At 38.4% G+C, this 24042-nt stretch overlaps 1 protein-coding gene across 3 annotated transcripts in view; it reads right to left on the bottom strand.

The window, feature by feature from the left end:
- AMPH (amphiphysin) overlaps window positions 1-24042 on the bottom strand; it is a 253826-nt gene that overhangs the window by 61765 nt on the left and 168019 nt on the right. For 2 of the 3 annotated variants that reach the window (XM_025380452.1, XM_025380453.1), the window contains exons 10-11: window positions 22408-22546; window positions 20719-20847 (exon numbers count right to left, since the gene is read on the bottom strand). In XM_025380452.1, the coding sequence (XP_025236237.1) occupies window positions 20719-20847; window positions 22408-22546 (268 nt within the window). Of the gene's footprint in view, window positions 1-20718; window positions 20848-22407; window positions 22547-23506; window positions 23516-24042 lie in introns of all 3 variants that reach the window. The other variant, XM_025380451.1, reaches the window with a different exon arrangement.

Here is a 24042-nt window from a genome sequence, read left to right as displayed (position 1 = left end):
ACCAATGGAACAGAACAGAGTCCTCAGAAATAATGCCACACATCTATAACAATCTGATCTTTGACACACCTGACAAAAACAAGAAATGGGGAAAAGATTCCCTATTTAATAAATGGTGCTGTGAAAACTGGCTAGCCATAGGTAGAAAGCTGAAACTGCATCCTTTCCTTACACCTTATACAAAAATTAATTCAAGATGGATTAAAGACTTAAATGTTAGACCTAAAACTGTAAAAACCCTAGAAGAAAACCTACACAATACCATTCAGGACATGGGCATGGGCAAGGACCATGTCTAAAACACCAAAAGCAATGGCAACAAAAGCCAAAATTGACAAATGGGATCTAATTAAACTAAAGAGCTTCTGCACAGCAAAAGAAACTACCATCAGAGTGAACAGGCAACCTACAGAATGGGAGAAAATTTTTGCTATCCACTCATCTGACAAAGGGCTAATATCCAGAATCTACAAAGAACTCAAACAAATTTACAGGAAAAAAACAAACAATCCCATCAAAAAGTGGGCAAAGGATATGAACAGACACTTCTTCTCAAAAGAAGACATTTATGCAGCCAACAGACACATGAAAAAATGCTCATCATCACTGGCCATCAGAGAAATGCAAATCAAAACCACCATGAGATACCATCTCATACCAGTTAGAATGGTGATCATTTAAAAGTCAGGAAACAACAGGTGCTGGAGAGGATGTGGAGAAATAGGAACACTTTTACACTGTTGGTGGGACTGTAAACTGGTTCAGCCATTGTGGAAGACAGTGTGGCGATTCCTCAAGGATCTAGAACTAGAAATACCATTTGACTCAGCCATCTCATTACTGGGTATATACTCAAAGGATTATAAATCATGCTGCTATAAAGACACATGAACTGTATGTTTATTGTGGCACTATTCACAATAGCAAAGACTTGGAACCAACCCAAATGTCCATCAATGATAGACTGGATTAAGAAAATGTGGCACATATACACCATGGAATACTATGCAGCCATGAAAAAGGACGAGTTCATGTCCTTTGTAGGGACATGGATGAAGCTGGAAACCATCATTCTCAGCAAACTATTGCAAGGACAAAAAACCAAACACTGCATGTTCTCACTCATAGGTGGGAACTGAACAATGAGATCACTTGAACACAGGAAGGGAAACATCACACACTGGGGCCTGTCGTGGGGTTGGGGAATGGGGGAGGGATAGCATTAGGAGATACACCTAATGTAAATGACAAGTTAATGGGTACAGTACACCAACATGGCACATGTATACATATGCAACAAGCCTGCACGTTGTGCACATGTACCCTAGAACTTAAAGTATAATAATAATAAAAAAGACACATGCATGTGTGTGTTCATTGAAGCAATATTCACAACATCAAAGACATGGAATCAACCTAACTACCTATCAATGAAAGCCTGGGTAAAGTAAATGTGATACACACACACACACACACACACACACACACACACACACACACCATGGAATACTGTGCAGCCATAAAAAGAATGAGATCATGTCCTTTAGCAGGGACATGGATGGAGTTGGAAGTCATTATCCTTAGCAAACTAACACAAGAACAGAAAACCAAATACCACGTGTTCTCACAAGTGAGAGCTAAAGGTTGAGAAAACATGGACACATAGAGGGAAACAACACACACTGGGGCCTATTGGAAGTGGAAGGCAGGAGGAGGGAGAGGATCAGAAAAAATAGCTAATGGGTACTAGGCTTAATACCTGGGTGAGGAAATGATCTGTACAACAAGGCCCATGACACAAGTTTATCTTATGTAACAAACCTGCACTTACACCCATGAACTTGAAATAAAAGTTTAATAAAAACTTGCCCTTTTCCAGAGCACAGCATGAAGGTGGCTGCCATATGCATACTCAGTCCACTCTTGTCCTAGCGGCCTCATCAAGTGAGATGCAGCCTTCTTCCTCTCCCTGGCAGTCTATCTTCTGTTTTAAGACCCCATGTGTCCCACGTGGAAAAAACTGTCACTGAATCACTTCTGCCTTCAACTAATTTAAAAACATTCAAGTCACACGAAGTATGGTCTCTGACTCCACTGGAATTAAATTGGAAATCGTTAACAGAATGGTCTCTAGAAAATCCACAACTATTTTAATCATCCAGAATAATCTCTGCAAAATCCACAAATAATACTCTTCTAAATAACCCATTAAGTCAAAAAAGAAATCAAAGTGGAAATTAGAAACCTGAATGGAAATGAAAACAAAATATCGAAATATATGGGATGCTACTAAAGCAGTACTTATGGGAAAATTTATAGCACTAAACTCCAATATAAGAAAACAAAAAAGGTCTGAAATCATTAACCTCACCTTCTTTTTACCCTAAATACTAGAAAAAAATATAAACAGAGCAATAAAACCCAAAGTAGAAACTGGAAATTATACAGATTAGAGTGGAAATCAATGAAACAGAAAACAAAAGATAAAGTGAGAACAAGAAAAAGAGAGAATCAATAAGACCAAGGTCTAGTTATTTGAGAAGATCAATAAAATTAATGAACATTTAGCCAGTCTAATTGGGATAAAAAAGAGAGAGAGTGAACAAGGATGCATATTACCAATATTAGGAATGAGATAGGGGAGCATCATCATAGATATTAGAGATATTAAAAAATAATAATAAGGAAATATGATGAACCACTTTATTCCAAATACATTTGACAATTTAGATGGAATGAACAGATTCCGTGAGAAACACAAACTACAAATACAAAGATCTCACGCAAGAAAAATAGATACCCTGAACTGCTCTATATCTATCATATAGAAATATATCAAAACAAAAGAACACACAACAAAACAGAGCCCAGATGAGTTCTCTGATGAATTCTATCAAACCTTTAGGCAACAAATAATACCAACACAAATTTAACCAGCACACTGAAGGGGAGCAATTGATTTTCAGTTCAATTCATTCAATACCATTACCCTGGTAATAAATCATAAAAACCCTTTTCTTAAAAAAAAAACCTTATAAACTAATATTCCCCAAGAACAGGAATCTAAAAATTCTAGACCAAGCTTTAGCAAGCAGACTAAAAGATATATAGATTAAAAGGATAACAAACCATCACCAAATGGGGTTCATCCTAGGACTTCATGGTTGGTTTACCATTGGAAAACCAATAAGTATAATTCACCATATTAACAAACTATAAAGAAAACTCATATGATCATCTTAAGAGATGCAGCAGAGCATTTGAGAAAATCCACATTAATTCCTGTTTAAAACTTTCTAAGCAGGAATAAAAGGCTGCTTCCTCAATCTGATAAAAGCCACCTAATGAAACCTACAAGTAACAAACACTGTGTTCAAAAGTGAAATACTACATGTTCTTCCTCTAAGATCAAGACAAGGATGACTGCTTTACTACTTTTACTCAATATTTTTCTGGTGGTACAAGAATGAAATAAGGTAGGAAAAAGAAATAAAAGGCACCTAGACTGCAAAGAGAAAAGTAAACTTTCTTTATCCATAAAAGATATAATATATATAGAAAAATCCAATGAAATCTACAAAAAAGCTATCGAAACTAATAATTCAGTTTACCAAAACTGCAGATACAGCATCAATATACAAAAATCAGTTGTACTTACAGACAATAGTGTGAACATCCAGAAAAAAACAAATTTAAAAACATGATTTATAATAACAATAAAAATATAAAATACTTAGGGATAAATCCAACAAAAGATGTGTAATGTCTGTACATTGCAAACTGTAAAACATGGCAGAGAGAAGTTAGAGAAGATCATTAATAAAGGGAGACATAGATTGTGTCTATGCATCAGATGACTCAGATATCATTGATCTATAGACTCAGTACAACATGATTTAATATCTATACTGCTTTGAGTAGTACCCCCCGCCCAAATTTCATGCCTATCTGGCACCTGTAAGTGTGTCCTTAATTGACAACAGGGTCTGAACCAATATAATAAAATAAAGATGAGGTCATACTGATTAGAGTGGGTCCTAATCTAGTGACTGGTGGCCCTGTAAGAAGAGGAAAATTTGGATATGTAGACGCAAGAAGAATGCCATGTGAAGACACAGAGCACACAGACACACAGGGAAAATGCCATGTGATGACCAAGGTGCATACTGGAGTGATGCATCTGCAAGCCAAAGAACCCCAAGGACTTTCAGCAACCACCAGCAGCTAGGAGAGAAGAAAAGATTGATCCTCCCCTAGAGCCTTCAGAGAGAGCATGTCCCCACTGACACCTTGATCTCAGACATCTAGCTGCCAAAACTGTTAGAGAACATTTTTTTTTTCGGGGGTGGGGGAGTTTTGTATTTAAGCCATTCATTTGTGGTACAGCAGCCCAGGAAATAATGCAGTATCAACTTACAGTTGATTCTGAAGTTCATATGGAAATTCAACGTACCTAGAATAGCCAAAACAACTCTGAAAAAGAACAAAGTTGAAAGACTAACCCTACTGACCCTGATTTCAAGATATTACAAAATGACAATAATCAACATAGCATGCAACTGGCACAAAGGCAGGCAAAAAGATCAATGGATAATCATATAGTCCAGAAATATAGCTATATATATATATATATATATATATATGATAAATAGATAGATATTAGTTGTCTAATTTTCCACAAAGGTACGACTAATTTTCCACAAAGGTACAAAGGCAACTCAGTAGAGTAAGAGTACTTTTCAACAATGGAATATTCATTTCTAAAGAAATAAATTCCAACACATACTTTGTATCACATAAAATAATTAACTCCAAATTAGTCACAGGCCTAAATGTAACAACTGAAGATAAAACTTCTAAAAATTATTAAGAGAAAACCTTGCAATTTTTATCTTGGGTTAGGCAAATACCTTTTAAACGTTAAATGAAATATATAATCCATCAAAAATGGATAAATTGGATTTCATCAAAATAAAAATGTTCTACTGTTCAAATGACACCGCCAAGAGAATGAAAAGAAAGCCACATATTGGAAGAAAGTATTTGCAAATCTTATCTAAAGAGGGACTTGTATACAGAATGGATAAAGAGGTCCCAAAACTCAATTAAAAAATAAATACACAAGCAAAAGTTTTTAACAGGCACTTCACCAAAGAAGATAAATGGATGTTAAATAAGTACATGAAAACTTAACACCACTAGTCATTTGGGAAATGCAAATTAAATCAAAATGAAATACCACTATCACTTACTAGAATAGCTAAAATTAAAAATACTGACTGATATGGTTTGGATTTGTGTCCCCTCTCAAATCTCATGTCAACTTGTTATCCCAGTGTTAGAGGTAGGGCCTGGTGGGAGGTGACTGGATCATGGGTGCGGAGTTTTCATGAATAGTTTAGCACCATCCCCCTTGGTACTGTATAGTGAGTGTCAAGAGATCTGGTTGTTTAAAAGTGTGTTATGTCTCCCTCCTCTCTCTTCCTCCTGCTCCTGCCTTGTGAGACAGCTGCTCCTGCTTTGCCTTCGCCATGAATAAAAGCTCCCTGAGGCCTCCCCAGAAGCAAATGCTGCCATGCTTCATGTAAAGCCTGCAGAACCAGAAGCCAATTAAATCTCTTTTCTTTATAAATTGCCCAGTCTCAGGTATTTCTTTATAGCTATGTGAGAATGGCCTAATACACTAACCATGCCAACAGTTGGCAAAAATGTGGAAGAACGAGAACTCTTACGCAATGTTGATGAAAATATAAAATGGTACAAACACTTCCGAAAATCTGTCAATTTTTTTAAAAAGTTAAATTTATTCCTAACGTATGATCTAGCTAGTTTATCCCTAGGTATTCACCCAAGAGAAATGAAAGCATGCATACACACAATGATTTGTATACAAGTGCTTATGGTGCCTTTATTTATAATAGTCAGAAATTGGAAACAACTCAACTATCCATCAGAGGGAAAGATAAATTGTGATATATCCATACAATGGAATACTGCTCAATAAGAAGGAATGAGCTACTGATATGTGCTACAACATGAATTAATTTCATCATTCAAAAAGTATTTTTTTTTTATTCTGTATGATTCCATTTATATAAAATTCTAGAAAATGCAAACTAATGTATAGCAACAGAAAGATGAGTGTTTGCCTAGAGATGCTGGTGCCCATGGGGAGGAGCAACAGAAATTAAAAAGTGGCTCAGAAAACTTCTTGGGGTGACATATATTCATTATCTTGATTCTGGTAATGGTTTAATGGCATATACATATGTGCAAACTCATCAAATATGTGCATATATAAATATGTACAGTTTATTGTGGATAAATCATACATCAATAAAGCTTACTAATAACATTAAAAAGAATCTAATAGTGGGAGATGGGTTAAACCTACATTCTCTTAACACAGTGCTCTGCTGCTATTTAAAATAATAAATACTAAATTGACATGGAAATACTTTTGTTATATTTGTACTAAAAAATCATAAATTAAAAAATTGACATAGAATGATCACATTTCCAAAAATACACATTTCAGTTACTTTTTTTTTGTTTTGTCTTTTGAGATGGAGTTTCACTCTTGTTGCCCAGGCTGGAGTGCAATGGCGTGATCTTGGCACACCGCAACCTCCGCCTCCTGGGTTCAAGTGATTCTCCTGCCTAAGCCTCCCAAGTAGCTTGGATTACAGGCATACACCACCATGCCCAGCCAATTTTGTAGTTTTAGTAGAGACAGAATTTCTCTATGTTGGCCAGGCTGGTCTTGAACTCCTGACCTCAGGTGAGCCACCCACCTCGGCCTCCCAAAGAGATGGGATTACAGGCATGAGTCACTGCACCTGGCCACATTTCAGTTACTATTTAAATGGAAAAAAGTGGCATTTTACACACAAAATTAGTAAAAGTGAGTTTTCCTGGGGAATAGACTTTTACTTTTGAAGTTTTACTTTTTGCTTCTCTGTAATTTACTATTTTTTTTACATTAACTATGCATCCTTTTGGGCATTATTTTTATAAGCCTATCAGGTAAAAGAGATTTCAATATATAACTATAGCCATAAAACATTTAGTAGTGATACATCTGTATGTAGTTTGCAATTATTTGATTGACCCAGAAATCTAGCCTCCAGAGCAAACACACAACACATTTTCTGAGGATCTTAACCTTTAGAATTTGAATAAAATGTATAAAATCTGTAAATACCACAAAAAAACCATTTAGAAGTAAAACACATGGTCTCTAAACCATCCTCATGGCTGCATGCAGACAAACAGACAGAGAAACACACACGTGCGCACACACACACACACCCCCATACACAAAATTTCTTTAATCAACATAGTATTATAGTAAGCCAGATTACCATGAGGGCATAAAGATTTTCATCTTTTCATCTCCTAGTGATTTTCATCTTTTATTCTTTCATTGAACATATTTTGAAAACCTTTACTATATCCTAGGTATTGTGCTGGACACTTGTAACTTCCCAATGAGGCAAAAGAGGCAGAGTAGGAAGCTTAAGACAGAGAGGTGAAATAAAATCTTTAGGAATAAGGCCAGTCAGAAGTTATCTTTTATGTAATAGAAATACTTTTCACATAAAACTCACAATTTACAATTTATAACAGTGAGTAAAGTTTTAGCATTTCATCCATAATTACAATGAAGCAGTGGCCTAGGAAAGTTTACCTTTGTGGTTAGAAGCCTATAACAGGATTGCTCCAGATTGGTACATTACAGTTAACATGAGTCATATAGCATATGGACAGGGTTCAAGTGCTTTATATTGCAGTCTTAGAATGGAAAATCTTTCAGTCATTTAAAATGAGGTTGCCAAGTATTTGTTCCACAGAGTTTATTGTAGTATACTAGTCCTTCCTTATTTGCAGGAGATATGTTCCAAGACCCCCAGGGGATGCCTGAAACCACAAATGGTACAGATAGTACTGAACCCTATACACACTATGTTTTTTCCTATACATACATACCTATGATAAAGTTGAAGTTATCAATTAGGCATAGTAAGAGATTGACAACAATAGCTAATAGTAAAATAGGACAATGATAACAATATACTGTAATAAAGGTGAATGTAGTGTGAATGTGAATATAGTCTCTCGCTCTCTCTCTCCAAATATCTTACCGTTATGTAGTATTTTTGGATCATGGTTAACCATGGGTAACTGAAACCATGGAAAGTGAAACTGGATAAGGGAGGACTGCTGTACAGAGAATTAAAAGGACAGTATAATGCAGATTGCTTTACTCACAATCTGGACCTATAGATTGCTCTCTCACATTTGCTTTATGTGCATACCTATATTTACATAATCCTGAAATGCTCTAGGAATGAGTTGACACACAATAAACTAGACCTTCCAGGAAACTGTTTTCCTACTTTGTTTTGTTTTGACTTCGTTTTTTATCAGAACAAGTCGGTAGGTTGCGAAATCATTCTTAGTGTAGCATGTGGGTTTTGTTCATTGTTTTTACGTATATTATGACTAATAGTATAAAAGCTGACAGTCAAGAGAACAGAGTCAGCAAGGAAGAGGGATAGGGCCTGTGCTTACAATAAGGTTCTGCTATGACTAGTGGAAAGACAGATGGCTAAACTGGTTGAGTGAAGGCCCTCCTACCACTATATCATGGTATTTACCAATAATGTCACTGATGTGTAGCAACCTGAAGAACTTTGCTAATATCAAAACCCAGACAAGTTCTAGAGAACCTGCATTCTGGACACTAAGGGTAGAAAGAATGATATCGATTTGTTCATTTACTGAATGCCTGGTACTGCTCTCTTTTGGGTGCTTACAAGGCGGTCACACACAGCCTACAGCATTCTGCTTTCCACTTCTGCACTAGGAGAGGCATGGTTCAGCAGAAAGACGACAGGTTTGCTCTTCTAGAAAGTAGGACTAATGACGTGTAAGTCACAGGATTGATGTCAAGGTTAAATTGAGTGAGACCTTGCAGAAAGATATTTAGTAACTTTCTCTGTTCTGTAGACAGAAAAAGGCTAGGCACTGTTAGTGGCTCTGGAGTCAGAACCTTGAAAGACAGTGAGGCCTAATGACCCAATGATTTTAAAATATTTTCAGAATATCAGATGACACATAAACTGCATTGCTTGGTTACTCCTGCTCAAGGAATGGAACAATGATGTTGGTAATCCACCAGGGCAACGAACTGACTAAATTTGGGCTTGACATGCACTGTGTAGTTTTTCTTCCTTCTAATTTTCATCTTACTAATTCTTTCTGTCTTAAAATAATGTTAACGTGTTTACTTTGAAAAATAGCAAGGGAAAGAAGAGGCAGCTGGTCCAGAAATATGTTATGTTGAAAAGCCAGCGTGGTATTTAGAACCAGGTTACAGTTACCCAGTAAGTGAGAGATGCATATGTTCATAACTGAAGGCTGGCCCCATCAGGATTACATGGGTGAAAAAGCCATCCGATGGACTGATTCTGCAAGTGAGTTCTATTTCAGTTCAATTGGCTAGGGAAACCAGCATGATTTAATGAACTTAAAAAGTAAGATGCAGTATTAGCCTGGAAAACAGAGACATAAGAGTAGAAAAGCCAATGGTGCTCAATTGGCCCCAACACACAGGATTGAAAGGCTGCACTCATGTCTGCCTGGGAGCATGGTAGGCATCCTATGGGGTGATGAGCAGAGCTTAGAGAAATAAGCGTGGATGTTCAAGGGATAATCCTTCTGGATTTGTAAAGGGGAACTCTTATCAGAGAAAATATGCAATATCATAGTTGGGAAAAGATTTAGGAAAAATAGTTGGGGGTATCTGCTATGAAAAAATCCTGAGACAGGCAATATTTTCTTCCTCTCTGCCAATGGACACAAAGATAGAGTCCCTGGCAAAGAGGGGCCCTGCTCCAAGCCCTGAATCTAAGGTGACCCTCATGTTTTTGAGCACCTTTCTTAAAGTTTCCTAAGTCTTCCTCTGGCAGAAGGGACCAGCTGCAGCTGCAGTGCCATCTGGTCAGGGCATCCTGAGCCAGTACAAGGACTGGGCTTTGGTTGCCGTATCTCCTCTTTGGAGAACTCCCCAACTCTACTCCATGTGTGAGGTCAATTATATGCTTCTGGCACTCTGGGGCTCCTATCCACAAAGGCGTTGTGAGAATGAAGATGGGGCCTGTTTGCAGGAGGGTGAGTGGTGAGATGGTGAGACTGTTCTTTTTGGTCAGCTTGGCATTTTGCTTATAGAAACCCCTGAGACTGACCATCAGAATGGTGTTGATAAGTTTATTTCAAGTGACTCCACGTTTTTATATAGAAGAGGTCCCCAGCCAAAAATATTTGCTCAGGGTCATAATCCTAAAGGGAGGGTGACCACTGGATTTAAAATCAAGTCATCAAGTTGTAATAAAAGCCAATCCAAAACACTTTTTTTTTTTTTTGAGACAGGGTCTCGCTCTGTCACCTATGCTGGAATACAGTACTGTGATCACAGCTCACTGTAACCTCGACTTCCTGGGCTCAAGAGATCCACCTGCCTCTCAGCCTTCTGAGCAGCTGGGACTACAGACATATACCGCCATGCCCAGCTATTTTTTTTTTTTTTTTGTAGAGACAGGGTCTCACTGTGTTGCCTAGGCTGGTCCCAAACACCTGGCCTCAAGCAATCCTCCTGCCTTGGCCTCCCAAAGTGTTGAGATTACCGATGTGAGCCACCATGCCTGGCCCCAAAACATTTTCTGAGGACAAGAATTGAAAAAGAGAGAGAAATAACCTTGCACGTACACACATACGTTTGTATGTATACACATATATATACATACACACATACACATATATACATATATACACACATATATATACATATATACACATACACACATACATGATTGCTTTATTTTTTGTCTTGATCTCTTGTTAGAATCATATTTATATGGAATAGATTTGATTTCCAGGGACAAAATATCTTTTAAATCTTTATTTCTTAAAGTGTTTTACCAAATACCATTTCCTAGGAAAGCATATTTTGGGGGTGAAAGAGAGACTGTCTGAGAAATTCTGCCCTAAACAAAGTTGAATGGAGTTTTGTTACAGAACTTTTCAGAGCCTTAAACGTGCCGATGTAAACTGTGAAAAATCAAAAGGGATGTAGCCCCCAAGTCTCATGTAAACAGAGACTCCCTTTTCAAAGCATCTAATGATACTAGTTTTTCTCAAAAACATACTTTGGAAAATGCTATTTCAAAAGAATGATGTAGGGACACAAACACACAAAGAGGGAGGGAAAGAAAAAGAGAGAGAGAGAATGGATTTCTAAGTTCTTAGGAGGGAAAAATAGGAAACAATTTTTTGAATCTTTGGAAGATCCATTTTTGTAAACACAGAACCAGAAAAGTAAGATAAACCACTGGGTCATAACCATGGGGCATCTCCCTACAAGCAGATAAGGACATTTACCAAAGAAAATTCTGTGCTACATTTACAGTTTGGGCCATTAGAGGGCTCTCCAGACCTAATGGATTTCTGTCTTCAATCCCAGGACACACTCAGGAGAGAATCATCACCATGATGGTGCTTGATGGAGGAGACATACAAATCCATCCGAGACTGGGTACATTTCAGTCACCACACTTTGAGCTTCTGGGCAGGATTAACACAAATGCTTTTCTTCCCCCATTAAGGGCATGATAAAAATAGCAAGCTGGGGACATAGATCAATCTTCTAAATGTAAATGACTCGTTTAAAAAATTAATATTAAAATAAATGTAGATGGATCATCCTATATTGTTATATGTGTCAGAGAAAACCTTTTCAGGTACGTCTAAGCTGTCTAGTTTTCAATGCTCTACTTCCTTGCAGTTAGCATCTCGTTTTTTCCAGGTATTGTTATTTATTCTCTTTTATCTATTTATCTGTAGATTGTCAAACACATTATTGTCTGGATGATACAGTTCATTTCACTTATAATATGCAGCTCGACCTACAATCTGATCAACACATCTAATGTTATAAGCACACATGTGTATGTGTACGTGTCCAACCGCCCTAAATATGGAAGACTTTGAGTCACGCTAGTTTTGAAGGGAGCAGTTACGAATGGTCAATCATAGCACACACTTGACTCAGCTGGGTATTTCCCTGGAAGAAATCTGTTAATTCACTGTGGTGCTTTGTTAATGGTCACTGACTTGTGCCATGTGGAATCCTGACAGCTTAAAACAGTGGCTCCCAGAGTGTGGTGCCAACACCAGCAGCATCAGCAGCATTTTCCTAGGAAATGCAGATTCCTGACCTCATCCCAGACCTGCCAAATCAGAAACTGCTGGATGGGCTGAAGTAACACAAAATGGCTATTTATATCTACAGAGGAATGAGCCACTTAAGAAATTGCCAAGATGCTTCAGGAAGAGAGAGCATCTGTATATTTTTAATTAAAGCCAGATTATGTCACTCAATAAACCAGAAAGCAGACAGAAATATAAATCCCCGTTTCACTCCCTCTTTTGATATCTTAACCTGAGACAAATGGTAATTTAGTCCATGGAAACACTCCAAGTCATACTCTGTGGTCCAGCTGCTAGAGCCATGTTGCTTTTCAGATTTAGAAAAATGGCAGAAACCCCTTTCTGACTCCTCCTCTGATTAAAAGAAAACAATATAAACAAGGCTGTTTCCCCCAAAATGCACTCCTATAATGTCTCTCATGCTTAGTTATTCCAAAATTGCCTGGAAGATTGAAGGATGTGACACACAGCCAGTGAGATATAGGAGGTATTGATGGAGAGACGCTGAAAGCTCCCAAATTCCTTTCCCAGCAGCCTTGGGGTTATGCATAAAGCACTAGCAAAGCCTAGGCAAGTGGACCTGGGAATAGTGTCCTCGCAGGAACTGCAGATGGAACATGCTTCTGTTTGGAAAGGCACTTTCTCTCCCCCAGTTCTTGACTTTTCCCATCACTCTCACTCAACAGTACCAGCAAAAGTTAATGTTCTTTTAAGTACTTAAGGGACTCTCCTGGCATCTGTAATTATCAAAAGTGCTTTGATTCTTTTTCCCCACACCATCAAGTGTCCTGACCTATGAGCCAGCACATTACAAATAAAAAGAAAAAACATTGAAAAAGAAAGAACACTTCTGAACCTCATCTTTACTTCACGATGAGTCTGCATGTCATGTTGTCTCTACTTCAGTTGCCTTATCTACCAAATGGGGATGTCCTCAGCTAAGCACACAAGGCTACTAGGTGACCAAAGTCTCTATTTGTGATGGAACTGACAGGATGCTCTTGGAGGGTCCAGGTCAAAGCAACTGAGTAAGGGTATTGTTGCCTTAAAACACTCCCAGTTCGAAAATTCAAGTAGAGAACAAAGAGAATGTAGCTAGGCAGTAGCAAATGCAAAGGGACTGTACAATTTTGGAAATTAGAATTGCTCAAGTTTGTCCCAGGGCAACTGGCAGATGCTGGGTAAGATCCTTTGGTGCTAAGACAACTGTCCCTGGTGGCATCTCTGTATCCACAGACATACAATCTGGCCATGCACTGATAAACACCATTTCCCCTTCTCAAAGGAGCTGCTAAATCACATCTCAAGCCCCAGTTAATTTTATCAAACTCAGCATCTTATGCATACAACATAAGAAACAAAACAAGAGCTCAAAGTATTTTGCCTATTGATAAGTGTGCTTGAAAAGGATGAAAAATCATGATTTGCCACTGCATTGTGTCTGAGTTTTTATTTTCTGAGGTCCCTATTATTATCAATACACCATCTCTGCCATTATCAGTAGGATGTGATTATAATTGGGATATTATGCATATTGTAGTTATTGATGTGCTCAGTAATTATAGTACTGCATTAGCACCTCTTGTAAAATGTAAATATTATTCCAGACCCTGAGAACACTGAGAGGAAATAGTATCACTATGACTTCTGTATGGTCTTTTACTTGTAGAAAAAAGAAATGGTTCCAGTGACATTAGAGGCAGCTCCGGAAGTCATGATAATTCTCGAGTCAATTAAAAACAAAAATAAAAACACAGCCACTAGCAGGAACAGGCCTGGAAGTAGCTACGTGAACCCAGGTATCTTCAAAATCAGTAGGAACACTGACTTTCATTTGCCAATTCATGTCAATAATATGCCCCTGTTGAAGGACAAAAGACTTAAAATTATTCACCTCTTTCAATTTCATTTCCTATTCTCTACTAAGAATCAATATAAAGGCAATAATAGAAGACATAAACATGAAATAATATACAAAAAGATGTTTACTGAAGTGCTGGTGGAGCAATAAAAAAGTTGGAAGCAACTTGCGGCCAGTAATCAGGGGTTGGTACAACCAACTGATAGAATACTATGGGTGAATATGTTTTTGCAAAGATAATATTATGACATGAAAATATGCTCAATAAAATTAAGTAGAAAGGTCAGAAATACATGATAGTACAATCTCAATTTTATAGTGCAAAATTGATATATACTCAGTGATTTGGGAAGACTAAAAGAAGACAGACCAACGTGTACTAGTGGTCATGTCAGAGTGGTATGATTGAAGTGATTATTAAAATTCTTTTTTTTTTTTTCTGAGATGCAGTTTTGCTCTTGTGCCCAGGTTGGAGTGCAATGGCACAATCTCGGCTCACTGCAACCTCCGCCTCCCGGGTTCAAGCGATTCTCCTGCCTCAGCCTCTCGAGTGGCTGGGATTACAGGCATGCACTACCACGCTAACTTTTGTATTTTTAGTAGAGATGGGGTTTCTCCATGTTGGTCAGGCTTGTCTCGAACTCTCAACCTCAGGTGATCTGCCTGCCTTGGCCTCCCAAAGTGCTGGGATTACAGTTGTGAGCCACCGTGCCCGGCCTAAAATTCTTTATTCTGGGAGACTGGCTCAAGATGACTGACTAAAGAAAACTAGTACATGCCTCTTCCACAGAGCAGAAGCAAAATAGCAAGTAGATATTCACACTGTGAATAGATCACCTAAGAGAGAGCACTGGGACTCAACAGAGAAGTGATGGGAAGCACTGAAAGCAAGCAAGGAGAGGACAGCAAGGCTTTCCTCAGCTGGGATCCAGGAGAAGCTCCCAGACGTGAGGAAAGGAAAAGTGAGAATCTCCAGGACTCCACATACCCACCACCATCTTTTACAATCCTAGCTATGGGAGAACCCCTCAACTGATGTGGGCTTCAAGATTTACATGGGTAGCTGCCCAGGGACCACACAGAGACATTGTTCCAGAAAGAGAACTCACAAGGAGCTCCATAGGCAACCATGTCCTGAGTGGCTGCAGCTTGTAGGTATTCTGAGCTAAGCCCCCAAAGGACTGCATTCTGCTCTGGGGCAGATACTGCTGCTGCCATGGCCAGGCCAAGAAGGGAGAGGGGAGGCCTCGTACTTTCATGTACTGCTAGGAGAAATCCTATGCACCTCTGAGGGCTGCTGTGGAACCAAAAAATGAGAAAACTGCACTCCCCACAGACCTGCAGCTACCTGCCTATACTACACCACCTTAGAGTGGCCCCACCCTCCCCAGTGGCAGTGGGTGCCGTTCTGAGATCCTAGCTTCCAAAGGTCTGCATCCCTCCCTGGGGCCAAGTCTGATGCTACTGCTGCCACCACTGGGCCAAAGAGGGAGAGGGGAAGCCAGGTACTTTCAGACACTTTGTGGACAAATCCCACTGCTGCTGCTGCAGGCTGCAGTAGGACCAAGGCACGAAGAAACTACTTGTCCCACAGCTACCTCCCTATACTGATCCCACCATGAGAGGCTTTGACCTCCCTATTAGCAGATCCACAGGGCAGTGTGGTGCCTCCTACACCTGAACATTTTGTCAGCAGGCTGGAAACCATCCTACCTAGCCTGTCACAACCAGTGTCAATGCAGCTTGACCGTAGGACAAGCTACTGAATCAATCTTGTCACCCCAGTACTTCAGCATCCTGTTCAGGGTCCCAGAAATCTCCCAGCCCAGTCTACCACTGTTGGCACCTGAATATTCCTCCTGGGTCTGAGATTGGGCCAGCCCAACCTGCCAAAGCTACCACAGGTGGCACCCATCAGAATGCACCACCAGCAGGCCAAGGGACTGGCACACCCAACCTGTCACAGCTACCACCAACACTAGAGTGGACCACTTGGGTTCCCGTGGGTTATTCCACCACCACTACTGACATCACTCACATCACATTAGCTGCCCAGAGATTTGAGAACCCGACCACACACTGATCCCACTGCTGCCACTACCAATATCTGAGCAAGCCACCTGGAGCCCAAGAATCAGCCTGTCTGGACTCACTAACGCTGGAGCTAATGTAACCCACACTGGGGCCAAGCACAAGTGTGCTCAGCCTACCACTACCACCACTGGGGCCCAAAGACTGGTCAACCTGGCATCCTTGTCCTCAGCAAAACTTTACTCTGGTCCCCCGCTAGCAAATGCACCCTAAGTCACTGAGGAAATTACAAGTACAACTGACACTATTTATAGCCAAATAAATCATACAAAGATCACACTACTACATGTGGCCAAAATCAAGGCCAAAATACCCGACCCAACCAACAACATATATACATCTTCAGAGAAAAGCCCTCCCCTATGAAAACCAATTTCAAAGAATTGGAAGAAGCAACCAGATTGGAAATTGAAAATTGGAAGTTATACCAGATGCACAGATATCAACACAATGAAACAGAAACATAAAACGGCAAGGAAATATGACACTTCCAAAGAAACAACACAAAGAATTCAAAATACTGCTTTTAAAGAAGCTCAGTGAGATACAAGAAAATTTTGAAAAACAAAGAAATCAGAAAAACATTTTAGCATATGAATGAAAAATTTACCAAAGAGATATTTTTTAAAAGAAACAAATAGAAATTCTGGAACTGAAGAATTTATTGACTGAAATACAAAATACATTTGAAAGCTTCAACCAGAGACTAGATAAAACAGAAGAAAGCACCTCAGAACATGAAGACAGGTCTTTGAAATACTCCGGGGAGACAAAAATCAATAAAAAAGAATGGGCAAAGCCTTCCTGACATTTGGGACAATATAATACAATGAAATATTTGAATTATTGGTGTACTTGAGGGCCAAGAGAGAACAAATGGGCTAGAAAATCTATTTAATGAAGTATTAGATTGAACACATCCCAAGTCTAGCAAGAGACCTAGCCATCCAGATATAGGAATCCCAAATATCTTTAAACAGATATAATGCAAAAAGGTCTTCTCAATGCTATATTACAGTCAAACTATGTACTAAGGCAAAAATAAAAGAGAGAATACTAAGAATGGCAAGAGAAAAGCATCTATTTATTTAGTCAGTTTATCTTTTAATTTAATCTGTTTTCTCTCAAGGCTATTACTAATATGTGAGGTTTTGTGACTGTCATAATGTTAATCGCTTTCTGGTCATTTTGTGTTTGTGCATATACATGTCACATCTATATGTCACACAATGACATACATGTCACCAGGGTTTGGTAGTATACGGCAGTAGTACCACTTGAGTCATTTCTCTTCCTTGTTTGTGTGTTTGGTCTCACAAAAGGATTGCGGAGGGATGGAGGGAGGTGGGCAAAGGTAAAATACTACCTACTGGGGACTATGTTCACTATCTGGGTGTTGAGATCATTAGAAGCTCAAACCTCAGCATCACACAATGTCTCCATGTTACAAAACTCCACATGTATCCCCTCAATCTATAATAAAATAAAAATAAAGAAGTCTCCCAACAAACAGAAGCCTAGAACTAATTGAATTCACAGCCCAACCCTATCAATATCAATCCTCCTAAAACTATTCCAAAAAACTGAAGAGGAAAGAACTCTCCCTAACTCATTCTACAAGGCCAGCACTATCTTAATACCAAAACCAAACAAAAGCACAACAACAAAAAGAAAACTATAGGCAAATATTCATGATAAACATAAATGCAAAAATCCTTAACAAAATACTAGCAAACGAAATCCAACAGCACATCAAACAGATGACATACCATGACGAAGTGGGATTTATACCAGGGATATTAGGATAGTTCAACTTATGCAAAACAATAAACCTAATACATCACATCAAGAGAATTAAGCACAAATCTACATGATTATCTCAATAGATGGAGAAAAAGTATTTGATAATATTCAACACTGCTTCATAATGAAAACTCTCAATCAACTAGGAAATAAAAAGAACTGACCTCAAAATAACAAAGGCCATATACGACAAAAGCACAGGTAGCATCATAGTGAATGGGGGAAAAGCTGAAAGCCGTTCTTCTATGAACAAGATAAGGATGCCCACTTTCACCTCTGCCATTCAATATAGCACTGAAAGTCCTAGCCAGAGCAGTCAGGCAAGATAAAGAAATAAAAGGCATTCAAATTGGATAAGAAGAAGCCAAATTATTCCTCTTTGCTGACAGTATGACCTTATAGCTAGAAAAAACAAAAGAACCCACCAAAAAAACCTCCTGAATTTGATAAATAAGTTCAGTAAAGTTGCAGGATATAAAAAAAATCGACATACAAAAATTGGTAGCATTTCTGTACACCAATAAAGAGCTAGAAGAGAAAGAAATCAATATGGCAAGATCATTTACAAGAGCTACAACAAAATAAAATACCTAGGAACAAATTTAGCCAAGGAAGTGAAAGGTCTGTGTAAGAAAAACTACAAAATACTGATGAAAGAAAATCAAAAGGACAAGGATCAGAAAAATTAATATTGTAAAAATAATGATAATGCCCAAAGCAATCTACAGGTACAATGCAATGCCTACCAAAATGCCAACAACATTTTCAGCAGAATTAGAAAAAAATCATAAAATTTGTATGAAACCCAAAAAAGAGCCAAAATAGCCAAAGCAATTCTGAGCTAAAAGAACAAAGCTGGAGGCATCACATTACCTGACTTCTAAACATATTACAAGTCTACAGTAACCCAAACAGCATAACATCAGTATAAAAGTAGACACGTAGACCAATGGAACAAAATACAGAGTCCACTAATAAATCCACATTTTGACAGCCAACTGATTTTCAATAAAGGTATCAAGAACATATACTGGGGAAAGGACACCTTCTTCAATAAACAGTGCTGGAAAAATTGGATATCCATATGCAGAAAAATGAAACTGGATCCCTGTCTCTCCTGATATATAAAAATCAACTCAAAATGAATTAAAGGCTTAAATATAAGACCCAAAACTATAAAACAACTAGAAAAGGACATAGGGAAACACCTCAAGACATAAGTTTAAGGAAGACTGCATGGGTAAGACCTCAAAAGCACAGATAACTATAATAATAATAGAAAAAAGAGGTTATATTAAACTAAATGGCATCCGCACACAAAGGAAACAATAAATAGGGTGAAGAGACAACCTGTTGAATGGGAGAAAATATTTACAGACTATTCATTCAACAAGGGAATAATATTCTGAAGGTACAAGGAACTCAACTCAATAATTAAAAAAACAAATAATCCCATGAAAAAGTGGGCTAAGGACACAAATAGACACTTCTCAAAAGAAAACATACAAATGGCCAACAGGTATACAAAAACATGCTTAACATCACTATCAAGGAAATCTAAATCAAAACCAAACTGAGATGTCATCGTACCTCAGTTAGAATGGCTATTCCTAAAAGAACAAAACATAACAGATGCTGGCAAGGATGTGGAGAAAAAGGAACTCTTATACAATGTTGGTGGGAATAGAATTGGTACAACTACTACAGAAAACAGTAGGGAGATTCCTCAAAAAAACTAAAAATAGAGCTACCATAAGATCCATCAATCCCATTATTGGGTATTTATCCCAAAGAAAAGAAATGTGTATATGAAAGGAATACCTGCACTTGCATGGTTATCACAGCACTATTGATAACAGTAAAGATAGAGAATCAACCTAAGCATCCACTGATGGACAAATGGATATAGAAAGTGTGGTATATAAACACAATGGAATACTATTGAACCCAAAAAGAATGAAATAATATTGTTTGCAATAATATGGATGGAACTGGAGGTCATTATGTTAAGTGAAAAGACAGATGCCACATATACTAATATATGGGAGCTTAGGAACAATCGATCTCACGGAGATAGAGGATAGAATAATAGATACCAGAGGCTGAGAAGGATGTGTGGGTGGAAGGAGGAGATAAAGAGAGGTTGATTAGTGGATGCAAACGTACAGTTAGATTGAACAAATAAGACCCAATATTCGATAGCAGATTAGGGTGACTATAGTCAGCAACAATGTACTATGTATTTCAAAGTAGCTAGAAGAGATGACTTGAAATGTTAACAATGCATAGAAATGATAAATACTCAAGGTGATGGATACCCCAAATACACTAACTTGATCATTCCACATCCTATGCATGTAACAAATACATGTGTCCCATAAATAAGTAAAATATTTGGTATCAATACAAAAATTTTTTAAAATAAAATAAATTCTTCATTTTATACTTTTCATATTTTTTCAATTTTCTGTAAGTATATACCACCCTTAATTTTAAAAAAAAGATAATTTTCAAATACTGTACATCTCCCATTTAGAATGCTTCAGACTAACCAAGTAATGAAAACAATCCTGAATGACAATTAAAATTATATTGTTGGTTCTGGCAGGTGCCACTTTCTTTAGGGCTAGCCCCTGAGAGTCCTTCCACCATGGGACTTTCATGGATATCCCAGCCCTGAACCAGGCACTTACCTGGGAAGGTGTTGTCACACTGATTTCTGGAACAAAGTTGTCCTCAAAGAAACTGATGATGTTCTCCTGCTGCAGTTCCTTTGTCGGGGTGACTTTAGGTAGAGGTGGGACAGGAGGCCCTTTCCTTGTCTAGGAAGCATTAAATACAAACATTAATCCAGCCAAAGACGATGTGTCAGACATGAAGGCAGGTTACATGAACAGAGCCATGTGGACAGATTTAGCTCTGATCGAAACTTATATCTGCATATAGCAGCAAGCCTATCTGATTCAGGTAAAGAATGCTGTCTACTTGGGAGGCTCTCTGAGCCTTGATAAGCCATGGTTCAGGGGAAAAACAAAACTGAGGCTATAAGAGTCCATTCATCTCAACTCAAGTACAATACACAGAACTGCAGGGCCAGGTACATACACTTTTAAGGTTAAACTAGGACAATACCCTCTTCTGAACTAAACTGAAAATAATTTCTCATTTCAGAAATAAATTAAAATTTCAAAACTAAAGCAGCTTTTCATTTGAATTGGTGAGACCAGCAGTAGGCAGCTTACATTTCACTTTCCATTCACGGATTTCGAAAAGTAGAAAACTTTAAAGGTCTGTTTAATACATGTATCTTCCCAAGACCTTCCTTAGTTCAACTACATATAGATGGTCCTCGACTTACAATGGTTCAATCTATGATTTTTTTTTTGGATTTCAGGAAAGTGTGAAAGCAATAGGCATTCAGCAGAAAGTGTGAAGATACTCTCTCATGAAGCTGGGCAGTGGCAGTGAACCACACTTCTGTTAGCCCTGTGATCACGAGGGTAAATGATGGCCATTATGTCCTACAGTGTACTATAATCAGTAAATTACACAAGGTATTCAGCACGGTTATAAAATAGGCTTTGTGTTAGATAACTTTGTCTAACTGTAGACTAACGTTAAGTGTTCTTGGCATGTTTGAGGTAGGCTGGGCTAAGCCATGATGCTCAATAGGTTAGGTGTATTTAATGCATTTTGACTTGCAATATTTTCTACTTATGATGGGTTTATCAGGACACAACCCCTTTGTAATGCAAGCAGCGTCTGTACAAGAAAGCTTGAACTGGACTAGAGACTTTAAGTTTTTCCACAGAAATTCTCATTTTCACCCAACATAGGGAGAATAAAGGTGGCAGTTCTGCTCTACAGTTACCATTGCCCAACCCTTAGTGTTTCTTTTCAATTACTTGTTCAATACAGTTTTAGCAAGTGGCTACTCGTGTGCAAATGTGTGCACCAAAAATGTCCAGAGGTACCAAAAATGTGAAATGACATATAAACATAACTGCTTTTCTTGGCAGAACTTGCTAACTCTAAATCATTAGGAGAGGGAAGGTTTCATGCAGAGGAAGGATTTAAATGGAGTATTGAAAGAAAATAGTTTTGTAACAAGAGATGGGAGAAGAGAGAGCACGCTAGCCCGAGCATGCCGAGAACATGGTAAGAAATCCCAAAAGACTTGAATATAGGGCATGTGAGGACATATCAAGTCAAATAAGAGCAGGTGGATACCTTCACGACAATCACAATGCCTAAAGCCTCATATCTCAGTCTCCCTAACTGGAAATTTCTCTTAAAGCCCTAGCACCGTGGGATTATCGTAGATGGGGCCACCTTCACCTTATCATGAGCTCCATCCCTGAATATATTTGACCTCTTCCTACCTGTGAAGGCGACCGAGGCCGTGCTGGTGCGGGAGATGCAGGTGCTAATGTATGATTTGGACTTGCTGTTGGGCTTGGGAGTGGTGAAGGCTCCTCAGGTGGTGATGGCGTCTTTGCAATGCGGAGAGGACCCGAATCACTAGAGGAACACAGGAGATTAGGCAAGGGGCCTTCCAAAGAACAGTATTCATCTGATCAGGGGCTATTCCATCTCAGAGAAATCCTGAAGCCTTACAGGTACTGTCTGTTCTCCTGCTCTCCACTTCCAGGTTAATTCTGGTTAATCACAACAGTGATGGTGATAACTGGTACCATTTATTTGCACTACACAGGCCTCATTCATATATTATCTCTTGTCTTCACAGTAGCCACGCTTTAATGTCCCCACTTTACAAGTAGTAAAGTGGGGCATATAGAGTTTAAAAATAAAAACCCTAAAATCACCCAGCAATTTAGTGACTCTGAATTCAGGTCTTAGCAATGCAAGCCCTCTGTTCTTTCAAACAAGCTCTGCAAGAATCAGGTCCAAACATAAGCTGAATTGATTTTACTAGTTTCACTTTCTATTTACAAGAGAATCTTGTCATGTCACAATCTATTAAAAAAACTACTCTGAAAATTGTAACATATTAAAAGGCAGCCTTAAGATAGTGTTAGTAAGGATTCTGTAGAATTTGGAAATAAACTCACTAATTATTTCTCTTTCTAGACCTTATAAATAACTACTCAACTCAGGCATCTTGAAATGTGCAACAAAATCAGATAAGATTCAGTTTCGTTTACTAAGAACCCATCATGTTCCCGGCATGTGGCCAGACGCTCAGGAACAGCCCAAATGTGATGACTAAGAAGCACTTGGGACACATCCTACTCTCTAAGAATTTCTAAAGTCTACAGCTCAAAGAAACGTCTGTACCCCAAAATAAAAGAGCATGTACACAGCAGCATGGTCTACATATTCTAAGGGCTGAGGGAACTGGGTCCTTTAGCGAGAACACAGACACGCCGCATGATTGGGGTCATATGTCAGCAATCATGGCCTCAGACGGAAACATAGCCCCAATCTAAGCTTAATAGAGATGCCACTGAGCTCACTCACCACCTCATTCTGCAGAGGAATGTCGAAAAAAATGAAAGGAACATTCATTAAGTGGTCATGGCCCCGCTTTTTCTTCACTGTATCTGATTTGGCAACATTAAAATTTTCAGATGAATTTGTCCCTTTCATTTCCAGGTAAGGGACCAACCCTTAATTTTCTCATGCACTTCATTTTTAAAACACTCAAATGTCCTTCTGATATTCCTATTCCAATCCTTCCTTTGTGCCTAATACTGAAATAACCATACTAAAAGCAGTAACTCTGCCTCTCCTATGTATTCGTTCAGGCAGTATCTTTCCCTTAGAAAGAGAAGATATATTACAGCTCACATAGTATAGAAACCATAGCAGAACCTATAAGTAGGGCTAATCCAAAGAGCAGGGAATAAGAACATCAACAACCTCTAGAGGGATCCAAACATTAATATATGTAGAAGTTGGTTCATGTGTATGACTATGTGTGTTTTCATAAATGTATGAAAATAAGTGTTTGTATTAAAATGACAAATATAGAATGTCAGGACTGTATATTACCT

Source organism: Theropithecus gelada, chromosome 3 (assembly GCF_003255815.1).
Source record: "Theropithecus gelada isolate Dixy chromosome 3, Tgel_1.0, whole genome shotgun sequence".
Classification (NCBI taxonomy): Eukaryota; Metazoa; Chordata; class Mammalia; order Primates; family Cercopithecidae; genus Theropithecus; species Theropithecus gelada.
This window is presented reverse-complemented; position numbering and strand designations above follow the sequence as displayed.